The sequence below is a fragment of the Drosophila sulfurigaster genome, chromosome 2R (assembly GCF_023558435.1).
Source record: "Drosophila sulfurigaster albostrigata strain 15112-1811.04 chromosome 2R, ASM2355843v2, whole genome shotgun sequence".
NCBI classification, from domain to species: Eukaryota; Metazoa; Arthropoda; class Insecta; order Diptera; family Drosophilidae; genus Drosophila; species Drosophila sulfurigaster.
The window spans coordinates 28,089,905-28,108,295 of record NC_084882.1 but is presented as its reverse complement, the minus strand read 5'-3'; the positions used below and the strand labels follow the sequence as shown (position 1 = coordinate 28,108,295).

At 43.1% G+C, this 18,391-nt stretch overlaps 7 protein-coding genes across 10 annotated transcripts in view; 3 read left to right on the top strand and 4 right to left on the bottom strand.

Annotated features, from left to right (window-relative positions):
* Positions 1–805: 805 nt before the first annotated feature.
* On the bottom strand, positions 806–3,206 carry LOC133838031 (sphingomyelin phosphodiesterase 1). The gene is made up of 4 exons (XM_062268955.1): positions 2,154–3,206; positions 1,375–2,092; positions 1,153–1,302; positions 806–1,092 (listed from the first exon to the last, which is right to left on the bottom strand). The coding sequence occupies exons 1-4, from the start codon at positions 3,176–3,178 to the stop codon at positions 949–951; spliced, it is 2,037 nt and encodes a 678-aa protein (XP_062124939.1). The 5' UTR covers positions 3,179–3,206; the 3' UTR covers positions 806–948.
* Positions 3,207–4,103: 897 nt separating this feature from the next.
* Positions 4,104–6,695, top strand: LOC133836959 (RING finger protein 37). The gene is made up of 2 exons (XM_062267591.1): positions 4,104–5,258; positions 5,311–6,695. The coding sequence occupies exons 1-2, from the start codon at positions 4,536–4,538 to the stop codon at positions 6,130–6,132; spliced, it is 1,545 nt and encodes a 514-aa protein (XP_062123575.1). The 5' UTR covers positions 4,104–4,535; the 3' UTR covers positions 6,133–6,695.
* Positions 6,696–7,215: 520 nt separating this feature from the next.
* LOC133835687 (uncharacterized) lies at positions 7,216–7,848 on the top strand. The gene has a single exon (XM_062265720.1). It carries the CDS (start codon positions 7,278–7,280, stop codon positions 7,770–7,772), a length of 495 nt encoding a protein of 164 aa, XP_062121704.1. The 5' UTR covers positions 7,216–7,277; the 3' UTR covers positions 7,773–7,848.
* LOC133835688 (small ribosomal subunit protein bS18m) lies at positions 7,788–8,472 on the bottom strand. 2 transcript variants are annotated; one of them, XM_062265721.1, is made up of 2 exons: positions 8,319–8,472; positions 7,788–8,263 (listed from the first exon to the last, which is right to left on the bottom strand). In XM_062265721.1, the coding sequence occupies exons 1-2, from the start codon at positions 8,350–8,352 to the stop codon at positions 7,845–7,847; spliced, it is 453 nt and encodes a 150-aa protein (XP_062121705.1). In that variant the 5' UTR covers positions 8,353–8,472; the 3' UTR covers positions 7,788–7,844. The 2 variants fall into 2 exon arrangements, with proteins under 2 accessions (XP_062121705.1, XP_062121706.1); XM_062265722.1 differs by having other exon boundaries at positions 7,788–8,245; positions 8,319–8,424.
* A 65-nt stretch (positions 8,473–8,537) lies between these two features.
* On the bottom strand, positions 8,538–9,564 carry LOC133835686 (uncharacterized). The gene has a single exon (XM_062265719.1). It carries the CDS (start codon positions 9,414–9,416, stop codon positions 8,559–8,561), a length of 858 nt encoding a protein of 285 aa, XP_062121703.1. The 5' UTR covers positions 9,417–9,564; the 3' UTR covers positions 8,538–8,558.
* A 551-nt stretch (positions 9,565–10,115) lies between these two features.
* Positions 10,116–13,889, top strand: LOC133835684 (116 kDa U5 small nuclear ribonucleoprotein component). The gene is made up of 7 exons (XM_062265714.1): positions 10,116–10,261; positions 10,443–10,568; positions 10,622–11,293; positions 11,389–11,480; positions 11,540–11,731; positions 11,794–13,296; positions 13,355–13,889. Exons 2-7 carry the CDS (start codon positions 10,455–10,457, stop codon positions 13,710–13,712), a joined length of 2,931 nt encoding a protein of 976 aa, XP_062121698.1. The 5' UTR covers positions 10,116–10,261; positions 10,443–10,454; the 3' UTR covers positions 13,713–13,889.
* LOC133835685 (tubulin beta chain) overlaps positions 13,775–18,391 on the bottom strand; it is a 25,909-nt gene continuing 21,292 nt past the window's right edge. The window contains exons 4-7 of one of the 3 annotated variants that reach the window (XM_062265715.1): positions 16,514–16,681; positions 15,809–16,073; positions 14,062–14,384; positions 13,775–13,987 (exon numbers count right to left, since the gene is read on the bottom strand). In XM_062265715.1, the coding sequence (XP_062121699.1) occupies positions 13,895–13,987; positions 14,062–14,384; positions 15,809–16,073; positions 16,514–16,681 (849 nt within the window). In that variant the 3' untranslated portion in view covers positions 13,775–13,894. Of the gene's footprint in view, positions 13,988–14,061; positions 14,385–15,808; positions 16,074–16,218; positions 16,386–16,513; positions 16,682–18,391 lie in introns of those variants that run through there. The other 2 variants (XM_062265717.1, XM_062265718.1) reach the window with 2 other exon arrangements.

Here is an 18,391-nt window from a genome sequence, read left to right as displayed (position 1 = left end):
CAATTTTTATTTATACTTATAATTTAAATTAAAAAGCTAACTCATGTATTTATAAGACAATACTACACAAATATTTCCATTAAAAAATTGGTCAGGCGTCTTTTAAGTTCTTCCTTTTAAAGTAATATGGACCTTTAACTTAAATCTCTCTATTTTCACTTCTCCTTTAGAAATAGACTAGTCAGGCAATAAAATATTTTTATAACTTCACCAAACTACATATTTTTAAATTTGGTATTTATAAAAAGTAAACAAAACTTTACCTTACAATCTTCTACAATCTCTCGAACTAATCTCCAGCTAATCCTGAAATTGAAGTACTTTTACTTAATAACATAAATCTTCTACTCAAAGGCAATCTAAAACTAATCGAATCTATTATACTATACATTTCGACTTCTACTTTTAACTGTTAACAGCTGAATGGATTAGCACCGGCGAAAATACCCATTCAAGATAAGTGAAAACACCTGTAGGCTCTATACAGATTACTGATATAGATTAATATTCACGTGCTAAACTTGAGCGATTTGATCAAAAGTCTAGCCGTAAAACTGAATGGGCCATAAACTATTCGCATACTCGCACATACTCAATAGAGTACATCACATGTATTCATAGCAACGGGGATTATATAATGTGTGAATATTAGCTGCATTTTATGGCTTTATTGTTGAGTTTTCAGCTAATAAGATGATTTGCCGCTATAGGCGGGGAAGATAAGCCACGGGTTTTGTGGCACGATCAGGAAGCAGGCCCCACATGTAGACCTGTCAAAGTCTATTTTGGCGCGATAATATAAGATTAAGCGAAACAATTGTATTAGGTACTTACAGATAAATGTATTTTGAATTTCTTTTTTGGCACTTAATCGTGCTGTTGACAAATGAAATGGAATTTGCGATTATATAAGTTAACATTAAAGTAAGTATGTACAGTTAAGAGTGTCTAGAATCCAATTCTCACAGAGACCACCAGAGCGATGAGGGAAGTAATGCTCAGGATACTCAGAGCAGCGGCTCCATCACCATCAGGATTCTCTGGCTCGGGTTCAGGTTCAGGCTCCGGCTCAGGCTCCGGTTCAGTGTCCAGCTGTAGAAATTGAATAGGTTTAGCTTACTGAATAAAACAAAGAAACCCTGAAAAACTTACAGCTGCAAAAAGTCGTTCACGTAACTCCTGGCAACGCGACGTCTGATCATTGACCGTGGTGGCAGCACGACACAAGGAGCCCGCCAGACAATTGCGATCACAGCCACCCGAGACTTGTGGTTCCGCAGAGGTGACCCTGAAGCGCCAGTACTATAAAAAAAAACAACAAGGATAAATTAGCTTTGATCCTAAATTTGGCAATAATATAATTGATATGTTTACCTTGCGCATCAGCTCGGGATTGTCGGCAAAGTCGTCCAACAACTTGTCGATGCCCGCAGGACTCAAGTCATCGGTGAACTCCTTGATGAACTCGTACTCCAAGAACCAAGTAGGCTCCTGCTCGGGCTGCTTGTTCGCCTCATTCAAATCAAAGATGTAGGTGCGATGGTTGGTCACTTGGAATGTGGCTGGCTCAACATCGTACACACGGTAGTTGGGATTCTTGTAACTGTATGTGGTCAAGGCACCACCATTCCAGGCCACAGCAGTGGCATGTCCCTCCTCCGAATAGTGCACAGCTAGCTCATCCTTGTGCGAGTGACCGTTGAAAATGCCACTGATAGTCTTGTGGAAGCGTGTGATGATACGGTTGTATGCCCTGGCCCAGACAGCCCAACAGGTGCCATCGCCCGATGGAATGTGGGTGAGGACATGGACCTTCTCGCCAGCAGCTTCGGCGGCCAGTAAAACGTCGTGGAACCATTCCAGTTGGGGGATTTTATCGGTGCCATTGTGATACAGCCAAAAGTTGTCCGTGTAGCAGCCGTTGCTGTTGAGGGCAATGATGCGGAAACCTGTCTGAGGCGACACGGTGTAGTAGCCACCCTTGAGAATAGTCTCCTTGGTCTCAGCAGGCAGCCACCTGGACCAGTCTTCGTACAAGTGCTCATACAGCCACCTAGTATTCACCTCATCCGGCACATCTTCGGGACTGAAGCTAAGGTACAGAATGATTGATTAATTCGAGCTGCTCTCTCAAAGCTCAAGAGGCAACTTACTTATTGAGCGGATGTGGTTCGTGATTGCCAATGCAGGGATACACGTTGACATTAGGGAAAACCTTGGCGAATTGATCCGACACCTTGCTCAGCACTTCGCGATTCTTGGCCACCGATGTGCCCCAGACCATGTGGTCAACAACGTCGCCCGTTTGGTAGATGTAAGTGCACTCTTCAGTCTTTGCTGCGTGATCGAGTGCGGATTCAAAGGATCTCCAGGGTAAATCACAATCACGATAGTCGCCCCAGTAGCCAGCGGCATCACTGGTGCCCTCCACACCACTCTGTACTTTCTGGCAACACATGGGTTCATCACAGGTGGCAAGAGATCCGGGTTCATAGAGTGGATCGTGGTGAATGTCGGTGAATTGACAGATCTTGAAATCACTGTCGCTGTGTTTGGGCGTGTCCGACTTGGAGCCGGTCATGGCTTCCCCATTGTTGTCCACCGTCATGGTCCAGTTATAGTTGGGAGCCTTGGCCGTATCGCAGAAACTGATGCCCAAGAAGAGTGAGCAGAAGCTGTGTGAATCCATTACCGAGTTGCGCAATATGTAATCCACTGTAGGCAGCTCAGAGGTTATAATACCCTCGCAAACCTCCTCGGTTTGCAGTTCCAGGCGACGGCACACATCCATGGCGATTGTCTTCATCAGCGCAGCGCTGTTCTCGCCATTCAATTCGCCATCCTCGTCGCGCACGGTGCTTATGAAAACATTGACAATGGAACGGCACAAAGTGCAGACCACGAACGAATCACGCGTCTCGAGATCAGGCAAATTTTTGGTGAATATATCCTTTTTGCTGTGTGCCTTAGCCAACTGTGTGGTCAGTTGTTTGAATGCAGGTGTTTCGACTCCTGTCTTGAAGAACGTTATGTACTCCTGCTCGAGACGCTGAGCAACATCGTCGGAAATTGCGGAAAGAATTTTATCGTCCAAGTCGAAATCGACTGGAATTCCTGGCAGATTAAGCGCGGAAGCGAGCACAAGGCCGCAGGAGAAAATAAAAAGCAAACACCTCATTGCATTTGCAGAACCACTGAAACTCTTACCCCACCTGGAGGCCAATTTATAGGTTTCTCACGGCCCCAATAACGACAGCTTATCAGCGTTATTCGCCCATTCAGCGAAATATTCGAGCTGTGAAGTGGCCGATAAGGATAGATTCACTTATATTAGCAATGAACGGTAATAATTGGGGGATTGGGGGATTTGCTTAAGCTGAATGTGGTATCTAAAAGCACTTTCATTATGGTACAAAAATATACTACTGCCTTAACAACATAAAGCATTTCCTATCAATTGTGATTAGCATTATTAATGTTTATTGGATTGTGCAAGTGTATGGGAATTATATTGCAAGTTTATATCACTATAGGTCAAAAAGCATTGGCTATCTGTGATTAAGAACTAAATTTTTGAAGGTAATTATTATAAATACATAATAAATACTCAATGTTTTTGTCAACATATTTTATGCCCACATAATCGATGACACTGCATCATTGATTAATATATTGATTATTATTTAACTACATAATTGCAAATTTTGTCAACCACGCAGTAGATTATTCAAAGGGTTGGTCGCTGCGCGCACAATTTGAATTTTAAAAAACAATCACATCAAATCATAAGCAGCGAATGGTCACACTGGGTCAGATGTTTCATCGGTCTATCAATACTTTGCTGTTTATCAGAGTATCAGTTCACTGCTGGAAAAATATCGATAATTTAATATGGCTGTCTGTTTGTTTATATTATTATATTATTTATTTACATGATATATGTGCATAATAATAAGGTCAATAAATTGGGGGAGCATGTATAATTTGTCTTTTCTGCCACATTAACTTTGTTTTCTTGAAATTCAATTAGAAATAGTCGACAATAAGTATATTTATCGAGGGCTGCCGCAACAGCCAATCAGCTGTTGCGTGTTTATATTGTATATTCCAGGGCGGCAACAACAGCTTTGTAGCCAGACAAACACGAGAAAAAAGCGAGCAATAAATGCTTGAGAAGGCCAAGGATCATTGGAAAATTACGGCAATTACAAACGAATTAATGCAAGAAAACTACATCGAACTAATAAAAAAAGAAATTGTGGGCACACTAGTGCGTGTGTGAGTGCTTGCAAGTGAGTGTGTGCAAAGCGAGGCGAGTGACTAATTGTGTGAAGAGAGCGAAGCCAAAAAACACAGGAGCCCAGTGACGCCATTTTCTGTGTGCGAATTAGCAAACGGAAAAAAATCAAAGCAGGTGGGGCAACAAAAAACAGACGCAACGGCAACGCCGCGTGACCAAACACCAAGAAGTGAAGCGTAGAGAGGAAAGAGGAGATAACAACACACATACTCCACACAAGAAACGTATACTTTCAATGAGCAGCCTAATCAACTTTCTAAATCCAAAACTAAAACCCTCGGTGGAATGCGATGCCGTCTGTGAGGATGGTTACACAGCAGCCAATCTAATAGCCGATGATGCGGAGCAGCTGGAGCGAGGCTTCATGTGCTTCGCCGTCTGCAAGCCTCCCATCGAGATTATCTTTGACTTTCCCAAAGCCATCGATATGAAGGTCATCAAGCTGTGGCACAGCTCGGGGGCTCTACGTTCGACGGCCTTCGAGGTGCACGGCAAGCACGATGGAATTTGGGAGCGTGTCGCGTATGTGCGTGATTTGCCCAAGGGCATGGATTCGGTGACGTTTTGTTATCAAAGCGATTACAATTCGCGGAGTAACACGGCAGCTGCTCAGCAACAGAGCGAGAAGGTATTTTTCTTTAAGACGGCACACAAGATACTCGCGACCACGAATAGTGTTAAGATCGTGATACGTGCTACGGAACGTTGTCCACCTGTGCTGCGCAAGATACAGATGTGGGGATTGCCGGCACGTTGTCTGGAGAAGGCGGATCGGGAGCTGATGAAAACGATTTGGAGTGAGATAAGCGATCCGTATGGCCTAAGGGATCAGGCGCTGCAGCAACAGCAACAGCAGGCTGGCCAACGTTCTCCGTCGCGTCATATTCCCGAGCTGCGCGAACAGTCAACGTTGGAGATACCGGAAGAGTTCCTCGACTCTATCACATGGGATCTAATGGTAAATAAGACAATTTATTCACTTTATCAATTTATTAAGCATGTCTTTGTAGATATTTCCCACTGTGCTGCCTTCGGGCAAAGTGGTCGATCAGTCCACCATCGATAAGCATTCGGAGGAGGAAGCGAAATGGGGCCGATTGCCTTCGGATCCGTTTACGGGCCTTGAATATACCTCACAACGTAAAGCAATTTTAAACCTGGCGCTTAAGGCGCGCATCGAAAAGTTTCTAATGGAGCACTCAGAGCACTTCAAGTCCGTGCCACGTTCACTAGGCAGCTCGCGTATGCGTCGCCGTCACGCCTCACAGTTCGCTAGCCACATGTGTCATCAGCAGACATCCGCTGCCGGCACATATTCCTCATTGAGCAGCCTCGCTTACAAGCATCAGCTACAGCAACGCAAGACCAAGTCAACAGTCACTGCCACCGCCACATCGGCATTCTCAGGATCAGTATCGCCAACATCGCCGCCAGCGGCAAAGCGGGCGAGGCACAGTCACTCGACATATGCGGCAAGTGCCACAGTTACAGCAACCAGCAGCAACAGCAACAACAGCAGTGCGGATCAGACGCCTACCTCATCATCAACATCTGCCACAACTACAGCAGCAGGCAACAACACGTCTTCCATTGATCAGGCCATACAACAGGCACTGCAGAAAATCACCCGCTTCACCCAAGTGTTGCCCCTGCAACAACAGCAACCGCCCAGTTGCATTAATTGTCGCAGCGGGCAGTTCGCTTATGAGATTCGCACTTGTCGCCATTTGGTTTGTCGCGAATGCCTCGTGATGTTGTCGACAGCTCAGCAATGTGTTTGCAAGGTGGCTTTTTGTGGTGGTGATGTGGAGCGTTATCACAAGCTGCCGTAGTTGTTGTGCCTGCTCCACCTCCGACTTCACTCTCTATATAAATATAGTCTCGTATTCTAGTGCTTCTATATATACGCATATATAGTACAGACTTAGGTTTTATTTGTAAGCATTCTTTTCGTTGCCAATCAATTCAAATATGATTCGATTTTTTTAAATTTGTCTTTACAATCTATATATGTATTTTGATTATTCAGTTCGTAAGCTCGTAAATCGTAGAATAATTTCTAATCATATCAGCGTCGATTTTAGCAAGTGCTGAGAGTTTTATTCAAAGCCAAAATACAACACTTGGATGATGGATAATGGATGATGTTTGATCATCCATTGTTACATTAATTATCAGTATCAGGTCACATTTAGTCGGCAAAGCGATTAAACTTAATATATAGGCATAAATACTACTACAAATATGTATGCAGATAATAATGCAAATAGAGCCAGAAGATAAAGCGCGCATAATTTTTGTAGACTTTATACAATCCCCCAAACAATTTGAGAGGACCGAGAGTATCAAGCGCGAAGTTTATATATATTCTTTATTGAAATAAAGTTACAACAAAAAATATGTACAGCGTATGGTTTATATATTTGGGATATCCACAACATTATCTTTTTTTAGCAAAGCAATAAAATGTTGATTTTAATTTTTTCCTGAAAATTCAAGTAAAAATAACTTAAGATTAATAATTGTTTTTTTTTTTAAGAAAAACGCATATCAACAAATTTCTAAATGCTATTGTTTTATTCTTTTTTATTTAAGAAAGAATAATAATTAGTTTCGCTCTGTTGAATTTGCTGTTGCTAAGGCATCAATTTGACCCTGGATAAAAACACTCCATTTGCGGAAGTGAGATCATATTCATAAGCGTACGTGTGAGAGTGAGTCGGAAATATAAACTCTCAAATGTGGTCATAACTTATCTATGACCTCAGCAATCAGACGAAGTGATCGTAGACAGCTGGAACAGCTGTTATTAAAAACATAAACAGAGACATTGGCATCTCATTTTGCATTATTGATACACCCATACAATCACACACTATCGCAAGCAAGCATGTATGTATTTGTAAAGACGTAATTAGTTGTCAGTCTGGCAACGCTGTACAAAGAAATCGAGAGTCAAAAGTAGAATTGCGCCTTGATGGCGGACAGCACAACAGATTCAACGCCGCTGCCCAGGCGCCGTTTGGGTTTGAGGTTACACAAAGGAGCTAAAACGACACCTGGCAATCGTTTTTATGCACCACAGGTGGCTACAACGCCGCTCAGTGCGGACAACACCAATAATTCGGAAACCCCGCGTGCAAGTCAACCAGTAAAACTCAAAGCCAATTCTACAAATTGCCGGCGTCTCGGTTTAACCCGACGTCGCCCTGATTTAAGCAAGAAGCGACTGGAATTTATAGTTACCCAAGACAATGCTGCTGTTATCGAGGAGCAAACAAGTCCACAAAAACTGGAATGGCGACATCGCAAAATACTCGAACTCGAGGCAGACATCGAGACATGGAAAAGTGGCTTCAATGCAGCCATTAATGACTTACAGGCTTTAGTTCCTAATCCTGTAACAAAGGAGAAGCTATTGACGGAGTTAAAGCTGCCACTGGAACTGCTGCAGTACTTAGAGGAAGACTGAAGAGACAATTAGAAATATAACTAGCAGTAAAATGTATTTTCCACTACGTTCAAAACAATTAAACAAACATTCTCAATATTTGTGCGGACGCACTGGCTTCTCGGGATCAAACAGTTTAGGATCGTGCAGAAAGTCGACATCCTTGTGGTAGCCTGGCATCAGCAGACAGTGCTGGGCACGAGAGATCGCCTGCTCCACGTCCTGCTGCTTCTGCTTGCATAACCCAGTTATGTGGCGGCCGTAAATGCGGCCCGTGTAAGGCGATTGGAATTGGGAGAGCAGCTTCACGTTTTTATAGTTGGGTGTGATGTTGTGCTTGCACAGAATGCACTGTTGCGGTTCCTTTTCAAAGGGATTCGCCATCTCAATTGGTTCATCGGCATTTGTTGCTGCATTTGTCGTTGTTGTTGTTGCTTCCTCATTGACGGCAACAGCATTGGAAAACAAACGTGGTTGCAAACGGCGACTGCCTGCTAGATTGGCAACAGTAGCTGCATAACAAATTATTTAATTAGACTTTATTCTCATATTTTGTTTGCAACTCACCATTGCGAGCAATAAGTTGTGTTATTTTAAGCATTTTAATTATATTTTCAATCAACTTTATTATGTTACGTTCAGCTGGTGGGCTATTTTCCGACAAGCAGGGTGGCAACGCTTACAGTTAGTCTCCGGCAGCGCCGCACATTCTCGTTTGTGTAGGTTGCTTCTTTTAAACATGCAGGTGACGTCACAAACCCCCTTCATATTAAAAACAACATGGCGTTATTTTCAAATACAATATTATTAATTATAATATATTTCAGGCATTACATCTGTTGAATAAGTTATATTTACAAGCTTATTTTGTATTATGTCATCATTAAAATTAAGACTTTGTGGAAGTGTGGAAACCTTTTCAGTTGTGCTTATTTCTATAATAGAATTAGCTGCTGTAGTGTTTTCGATAATTTCTGGAGTGGTGCTAGTTTCGTTAGAATTTACTTCTGTTACAGTTTCTATTAACGATATTTTATTTGTTGTCGTAGGAAATTGCGTTGTCGAATCTTTGGCTTCTGTTGTAGTCTGCAACTCAGGTGATTCCGAGGAGAAATCTTCGTATTGGGTCGTCGTCTCCAATCCTTGCGTTGTACTTTCAGGAGTAGTTGCTTCTGTTGTAGTGGCATCATTTTCAGACGACGTAGTAGTCACAGGTAATTCGGTTGTGGACATAGGAAGTTGAGTGGTCGATTCCCTACTTTCAGTTGTCTCATCGAATTTTAAGAACTTTTGGGTAGTCGACTCAATGTTCTCAGTTATACTTTCAAGAGTTCCTTGTGATGTTGAGATTTCAGTTTCGGTGGTCACATCTATCGAGGTTATAGAATCAATAGTTGTTGATTTTAATTCATTTGATTCGGTTGTGCTATCTATGTTGGAAATTCCAGTTGTCGTATAGCTGAAATTTTCCTGTTTGGTGGTTTCCTCGGCAGCGTCGTTCCATGAAGTGCTCGTTGTAGTTTCAATTCCAAGAATTGGAAGCAGCATTGATGATGGTAGTTCAGTTGTACTCGTTATTAACTCTGTTGTTGTGGAATACTCAGTAGAACTTGTTGTGGAATCCGTTGTGGAATCTTCATTAGTTATTTCCGTTGTACTAGTCATTAACTCCGTTGTGGAATCGATTGCCACTTCAGTAGTTGTCTCTACTGCTTGATACGATTTAGTTGTATCGTCCACGCCTAAATTGTTCACTGTGGAAGACTCCAAAGGACTTGTTGTGATGTCAGGGACCTCGGTAGTGATCGAAATTACAGGTAACGTTGGTTTACTTGTGGGAATTGACTTGTTTGATGGTTTATACGGCACATATTTCTTCACGTTATACGGTTTGTGATTGCTCACATAGTACTTGGCCAATTTTATCCAATCTTCTCGACTAAGTAAATTATTATTTAATAAACTCGTTGGGTTTTCAGCAATTGATTCTTTGCAGATAGTCGTTTTGGTGTACAATAGCACAAGCCCAAAAAAATAGCCACAGATTCATTTCGAAACGTGTTGCTGGAAAGGCCACAGATGACTTACTGTTTAAAGAGTAGACTGTGCAATTTAAATCACTACCTCCTACCTGACTTGTTGCAACGTTTTTTCTACCTGCGCCGCTAATGACCGTCCTTTGTTGACAGCGGGACCTTACTTTTTTTTGCAAATGGCGTTAAAAAAACAATGTGTACGACATTTAACATAGTAACGGTCATACAGTGTTCTTTTCCATACTACATTTTAAAAATACCGCTCATCTTTCAACTGCCAGGGCTGCACTGCATGCAAAAACGGGCTGTGAGCAAATTTGGTCACCCTATTGCCGGCCAGCTGTGTCTTTGCTGTGAAGAAGAAGAGCGGCGTGCTTCGTGTTCCGCGTTTTTATTGTGCAAAATATTAGTAAATTGCTATTTAAACAAGAAAAAGTGAAAAAAACTAGTGTTATTAATTGATATATAAACGAGGTAAATAGCTTATGACTCAATGAAGTGAATGCTGTGCGTAGAAATGATGTTTTGGCTGTGCCGGCAAAAAGCATGTAAACGTTTGCTGAAGGGGCGCCAGTGTTTGTGTGAAAGTGTGTGTGTGTGCATTAGAGTGGACCTTAAATTGAAGGATAAAAACAATAATAAGTATTTATTTCAGCACAGCTGTACTATGGATTCCGATTTGTATGATGAGTTTGGCAACTACATAGGACCCGACTTGGACAGCGATGAGGATGATGATCAGAGCATTTATGGCCAACCCGATGTGCCAGATGATCAAGATGTAAGATAAGATTTTATCCAAAGTGTTCAGATTAGTAATTGGATATCTTTTAGGAGGATGGCATGGATGAGGACGAAGCAGAGCCACAAGACGATGAGGATAAAGAGGTGACTGCAGTTGTGCTACACGAGGATAAACGATATTATCCGTCGGCCGTAGAAGTCTACGGCCCAGATGTGGAGACTATAGTGCAAGAGGAGGATGCACAACCGCTGGATAAGCCGCTCATTGAGCCCGTGAAGAAGCTCAAGTTTCAGATCAAGGAACAGGATTTGCCTGAAACAACTTATGATATGGAATTCATGGCTGATTTGATGGATACTCCGCCATTGATTCGCAATGTGGCTTTGATTGGTCACTTGCATCATGGCAAAACCACTTTCGTGGACTGCTTGATACGTCAGACGCATCCGCAGTTCGAGAACATGGAAGAGCGTTCCTTGAGATACACGGATACCTTGTTCACTGAACAGGAGCGTGGCTGCAGCATTAAGGCTACGCCGGTGACGCTTGTGTTGCAGGATGTCAAGCAGAAGAGCTACTTGCTCAACATATTCGATACGCCTGGTCATGTGAACTTCTCCGATGAGGCAACAGCTGCTATGCGCATGAGCGATGGCGTTGTGCTCTTCATTGATGCATCCGAAGGCGTCATGCTGAACACCGAACGTCTGCTGAAGCATGCGGTGCAGGAGCGATTGGCCATCACTGTGTGCATCAATAAGGTAAGATTGCACTGGTATAAATTTTGACTAAACGAAGATAAAGAAGAATTACCATTAAATGACGATTTATAATTTTTTAATATTGTATATTGTAGATTGACCGTCTCATTCTGGAGCTGAAGCTGCCGCCACAGGATGCGTACTTCAAGCTCAAGCACATCGTGGAGGAAATTAATGGTTTGCTTAGGTTCGTTTGCTTTATACGTTGCATTTTTTGCTTGTGTTAATCGATCACTCTTATTACAGCACTTATGGCAGCGCAGAGGACAATTTGATGGTCTCTCCCGTGCTTGGCAATGTTTGTTTTGCCAGTTCGTTGTACGGCTTTTGCTTCACTCTCAAATCCTTTGCCAAACTCTATGCTGATACCTACGAGGGAGTCAATTACAATGAGTTTGCCAAGCGGCTGTGGGGTGACATGTATTTCCACAGCAAATCGTAAGTGCAGATCTCAAAGCAGCTAAAAAAAAGTTTTACAATTTTCATATTATTCTTTTTAGGCGCAAATTCACCAAGAAGCCGCCGCATAGCTCGGCACAGCGCAGCTTTGTGGAGTTCATTTTGGAGCCCATGTACAAGCTGATTGCTCAAGTTGTGGGTGATGTAGACACCACGCTGTCGGAAACTTTGTCGGAGTTGAGTGTGCGCGTTTCCAAGGAGGAAATGAAGTCCAACATACGTCCATTGTTGCGTGTGGTGTGCAACAGATTTATGGGCGATTGCAGCGGATTTGTGGACATGTGTGTGGAGCACATCAAATCGCCGCTGGAGAATGCCAAACGCAAAGTAGATCACATTTATACGGGACCCAAGGAAGGCGACATTTATCGCGACATGATTTCATGTAATCAGTATGGCACGCTGATGGTGCACAGCTCCAAGATGTATCCCAACGATGACTGCACCTTCTTCCAGGTGCTGGCACGCATTGTCTCCGGCACTTTGCATGCTGGACAGGAAGTGCGTGTGCTTGGAGAAAACTATACACTGCAGGACGAAGAGGATTCACGTATACTTCAAGTGGGCAGACTTTGGGTCTACGAAGCTCGCTACAAAGTGGAGCTGAATCGCGTTCCTTCGGGTAATTGGGTGCTCATCGAAGGCATTGATCAGTGTATTGTGAAGACTTCCAGCATTGTGGATATCAATGTGCCAGAAGATCTCTATATATTCCGACCACTAAAGTTCAACACACAGAGCATTATCAAGATTGCCGTAGAGCCAGTGAATCCGTCAGAGTTGCCCAAAATGTTGGATGGTCTGCGTAAAGTTAACAAATCGTATCCTTTGTTGTCCACTCGCGTCGAGGAGTCGGGCGAACACGTTATTCTCGGAACTGGCGAACTGTACTTGGATTGTGTGATGCACGATCTGCGCAAAATGTATTCGGAGATTGACATTAAGGTCGCTGATCCCGTGGTGGCTTTCTGTGAAACTGTTGTGGAAACTAGTTCACTGAAGTGTTTCGCAGAGACGCCAAACAAGAAGAACAAGATTACCATGATATCGGAGCCACTGGAGAAAGGATTGGCCGAGGACATTGAGAATGAGACCGTCTGCATCAATTGGAATAAGAAACGCATTGGCGAATTCTTCCAAGTTAACTACGACTGGGATTTGCTGGCCGCACGTTCCATTTGGGCTTTTGGACCAGACACAACAGGACCCAATATTCTAGTGGATGATACGCTGCCCTCGGAGGTGGACAAGAATCTATTGACTGCCGTCAAGGACTCGATTGTGCAAGGTTTCCAGTGGGGCACACGAGAGGGGCCGCTTTGCGAGGAGCCCATACGTAATGTGAAGTTTAAAATTCTAGACGCAGTCATTGCCAACGAGGCGCTGCATCGTGGTGGCGGCCAAATCATTCCCACGGCACGTCGTGTGGCCTATTCGGCTTTCCTGATGGCCACGCCGCGTCTCATGGAACCGTATTTGTTTGTTGAGGTGCAGGCACCCGCCGATTGTGTGTCCGCTGTCTACACGGTGCTGGCGCGACGCAGGTGAGTTTAATCTTGAAACATCAAATGTAAACTTTACTAATAAATCTTATTTTTGCAGAGGACATGTGACGCAAGATGCTCCAGTTTCAGGCTCACCGATTTACACAATCAAAGCATTTATACCCGCCATTGATTCGTTCGGTTTCGAGACAGATCTGCGCACACACACCCAGGGTCAGGCCTTCTGTCTGTCCGTGTTCCATCACTGGCAAATCGTGCCCGGCGATCCGCTGGACAAGAGCATTGTCATCCGGCCACTGGAGCCGCAGCAGGCGTCGCATTTAGCTCGTGAGTTTATGATCAAGACACGAAGACGCAAAGGTCTCTCTGAGGATGTGTCCATCAACAAGTTCTTCGACGATCCTATGTTGTTGGAGCTGGCGCGACAAGATGTCTTGCTCAACTATCCACTATAAAATTAAGAGAGCTGAAAAGCGAGCCAATAAAAGAAAAAAGAAACACTTAAAAAACATAAGAATGAAATACTAGATTTATGTTTTATTAGCTGCACAACTTGTCTCTACATGTTAAATAGCTTATGTTTAAAGTTAGTCATGCAGAATAGTACAAGCGGAAGGCGTTAGTTGAAAGTGCTGGACTAGGAGTCGCCATTCTGCAGCGTCTCCGCCTCGTAAGCCTCGTGCTCGGCCTGCTCTTCGTCGAATTCGACATCGTCGTCGGCGGTGGCTTCCTGCAAGATGATAAACGATAATATTAAATAAGTAAAGCTGTAATTGAAACAAAGTTTAGTAAGTGAAGACGCACCTGGTACTGTTGATATTCGGATATCAGATCGTTCATGTTGCTCTCGGCCTCGGTGAACTCCATCTCGTCCATGCCCTCGCCGGTGTACCAATGCAGGAAAGCCTTGCGACGGAACATCGCAGTAAACTGTTCGGAGATGCGCTTGAAGATCTCCTGGATGGCCGTCGAGTTGCCAATGAATGTGGCGGACATTTTGAGGCCGCGTGGCGGAATGTCACAGACGGCGACCTTCACATTGTTGGGGATCCATTCGACAAAGTAGCTGCTGTTCTTGCTCTGCACGTTGAGCATCTGTGTGTCCACCTCCTTCATGGACATGGGTCCTGTTAATTATTAACAGCGTCAGCATAAAAATACTTGGAATTCAAAGTAAACTAAGAGACGGAAGCAACAGGAGCAGCAGTTGGACGCCAACTTGACGCATTTACATCAAAAGCCAACGTTGGCTTTGATGCGTCAAGCAAATCCCCAAATCCCTGAATATGAAATACTAAACGGCTTCCTAAAGCTGCTTCCTGGCAACACACACTTGGCCACCTGGGCTGCTCCTGCTCAGACGAAGGCACAGGAGCAGAGGCAGAAGCAGAAGGAGGACACTAACAGAAAACAGTCCCAAGAGGCAACTAAAAAAGCTGTTTAAATTCTTGTCGGTTGTTGTTGTGTTTTTTGTTTTTGGCTTTTTTTTTTTTGGTGCGTTTTGTATTTTGTTTCTTTACGCTCATTTTTGTGATTAATTATTTTGCAAGCGGCAAAGAAACGGATGAGCAGCAGGCGAAGAAGCAGGGGGGGGGGGGGAGGCCACACTGCAGCCTTAAGTCACGTTCAGCATGATTAGTTAAGGCCCAAAAGCCGTGTCAGGCAGCGGTCGCGGGACTGGGACTACAACGTTAGCGACTCGGCAATGGGAACTCGGGAACTCGGCAATTCCCCAATGGATCTTGAAAGTAAATTTCTAATTACGCGCGTTTTGCGAGTCATCAGTCAAAGGCAGTGCAAAATGGAGCGGGGAGCAAGAGGCCGAGCGTCGTCGTCGTCGTTGTTGTTGTTGGCGGTTGGGCACAGAAGGAATAACAAATGAAATATTATGCGGCATACTTTTGGGCGCCGCAGCGCAGCAGTTTATTAATTTAAAAATTAGCGCGAAAAAATGCGACCTGCTCGCCTCCACCTTAGCCACATGGCGAGACGGTGACAGCAGGCAGTGCGCAGAGGGGAGTGAGAGGGGGTGAGAAAGCGAGTGTTCACAAACAAATTTGCGCTACGTGCGCGCTGACGGATTGCAGCCTTTTTAGCCGCCAGTCAACGTGCATTAATCATTTTTAGTGGCGCCCATAAGTAGGCTTTGCGTTTGCTAATAAAATTGTCGCTGTCGCAAGTGGCAAGTGGCAAGAATAGAAGCAGTGAGGGGAGGTTTGCTACGTGGACGACGATGGACAAACGTGGCCAGCTGGCACACCTGCCAGCTCCATGACAAAGCGACTAAGTTTTGTCCCGTCTAAGCCGCGTTAGCTGCGGTTGCTGAGCTGCTTCGACTAAGCAAACAACTGAGTGATGGGACAACAAGGTGTTCCCTCCCAAAAATTGTTGTTAAAAAACTATTTTTCTTCTTTTTTTTTGTGTGTGGAATGTGGGTGCGGTTGAAAAGTCAAGGAGCACGTGGTATGTCACATGTCGAGTCATGTCAACAGCCCTTCAAAGTTGAAACCCAAAATTCGTCAGACCCTTTTTCTTAGTTGTTTGTGCTTACCTCTGAAGATGCAGGCCACAGTCAGATAGCGACCATGTCGAGGATCGCAGGCGGTCATCATGTTCTTGGCATCGAACATTTGTTGGGTCAACTCGGCGACAGTCAAGGCGCGATACTGCTGCGATCCCTTGGCCGTGAGTGGGGCAAAGCCGGGCATAAAGAAGTGCAGACGTGGGAAGGGCACCATGTTGACAGCCAACTTACGCAGATCAGCATTCAGCTGGCCAGGGAAACGCAGGCACGTCGTCACACCAGACATTGTGACCTAAGAACAGAGAGAGAGAGAGAGAAGCGAGTGTTAGACAAATTTCCGACAGCAATTAGATTAGTCTTGTGGTCATCATCATCATCGTCATATTATTTGTTCTTCGGGGCTGGTTGTTTGTATTCCTTTGGCCAATGCTACTTACGGACACCAAGTGATTGAGATCCTGATAGGTGGGGAGCCGAGGCGCAACGTTTGATAGCATATGTCATACAGGGCCTCATTGTCAATGCAGAAGGTTAAGTCTGTGTTCACGAGCAATTCGTGCACCGACAACGTTGCATTATATGGCTCAACGACCACCTCGGACACCTGAATTGCATCGCATGTTGTTGCATGTGGTTGTGGTTGAAGAGGATGGAACACAAGGGTGGAGGGGGGTGGGGAAACACACAAAACCGAGACACACATTAGTTTAATTTTGATTAAGATTCACTTACGGAAACCAGATGATTTAGATCGCCATAGGTGGGCGACGATAGCTTCAGCGTGCGGAAGCAAATGTCATAAAGCGCCTCATTGTCAATGCAGAACGTCTCGTCGGTGTTCTCCACCAGCTGATGAATGGAGAGCGTTGCATTGTACGGCTCCACAACGGTATCGGACACCTATTGATGGCAACAAATAGCGATGACGATGCGACAGGCATGCAAGAAAAAGAAGCAGACACAATTTGTTAATTGCTATCAATAAAATGTGAGCACAAGAATAATAGTCATTGATTAATAAAATTATTAAGTGTGTGAAAAATATGCGCGATTTGAGTTTCTAATTAGCGTCTAATGTGTGACTAAGATTAGCGAAGAGATAGCTGACGAGGTTGCGTAGAGATTAAATTTATTTTTATAATTAGAACTTTGTGAATTCAGCTTTTTGCTAGCGTTATTTACTTCCTAGATGAAAATATTTCTTTAATTTGACCATTTTTACGCGCAAACTCAAGCTACTTTTTATTCTTGTTTTTATTTAGAAAAATCTTAAGGATTGTTAGTATTCTGTTTGCTTTTGATTTTGAAAGCGAATAATTCAATGAATTAAAGTCAAAATACTTTGTATTCTATTTAATTTGTAAAATTTCTTCATTTTATAGAATGTTTAGGTGAGATTAAAGATGTTTTTATTCGGAATATTAGATTTGAAATAGAAATAATCATCTTAAGTTTAATTAGTATTCAGTTTAATTCTTCTTTTGCAAAAATATTTTTAAATGAAATATATAAAATTTTTCACATAATAAAATGAAAAACATTTCTATTCGTTTTACTAACTTTTCAACTTTTTTTGCATTTTCTATTTCAATAAAAGGACGATTCTTAAGTTCTGCATGAATAAATTAAATAACAAAATTGTTAAAATCAAATCAAGAAAATATGTTTATTAGGACAATATCTTATATAGGAATGTTTGACTATTTTTTGTTCATCTAAATAATTCTGAGTGCATTTTGAACTGTTTTTCAAAACCTGCTCTAAATTGCATTCCTTACAAAATAATTACATTTGGTCACAGTCCCATGAATTTAGAGCTTTAGTTTAGTGTGCGCCTGAGAGAGCAAAGTCTGCTTAATTTAAAGTTGTTTTTAATTGTGTCTGATGTTCACATTCTCAGTCAGTTGCAGTTGATTGCAGTCTTCAGATGGATATCATTGGCAATTCATCTCCATGAATGCGTTGCCAGGTGGAAAATATTGCAATTGCATTCACATTACAAATTGTTCTAATGCAGACGAGAAGGTGCCTTGAGGTTATTTCCGGCAGAGTTGCAAGAAATTTTACTCAACTACGAAAATTGGAAGTCCGAACCAAGAGAGAGAGAGAGAGATTTGGATTAATGAAGATGATGTTTGGGGGGCCAAAATCTACAGCTACAATAGTTAAATTCCAGAGTAGGAAAAAAAAAGAAACCATTTTTGATTCCTAAAATGTATTTTGCGGATAAGTTTGCATTGTTTGCAAAGTACATGGAAATTGCATTTTGCACTACAGCAGCAGTAGTAGAAGCATAAACAAATGGACAAGTTGGAGTTGCACTTGCAATTGGAGCTGCATGTTGCAGCCTCTAGCTGCACTTAGAGTAACAATTGTTGAACTATAAATGCACTTGCATATTGCACATCGTATCGTATGAATGCCTCTGAATGTGTATTTTGTGTGTTCGTATGTGTTAGTGTTTGTTTGTTTGTGTGCGGCAACTGAAAATTATGTGTAGTAATACTTTGGTTAGCCCTCTATTTGTTCAGGCAAGATGCATTGTCTGGCCCAAAAGCGAGCAACAACAATAGTTTTCTGTGTTGCTCGAAATACCAAAATGTTTGCCCA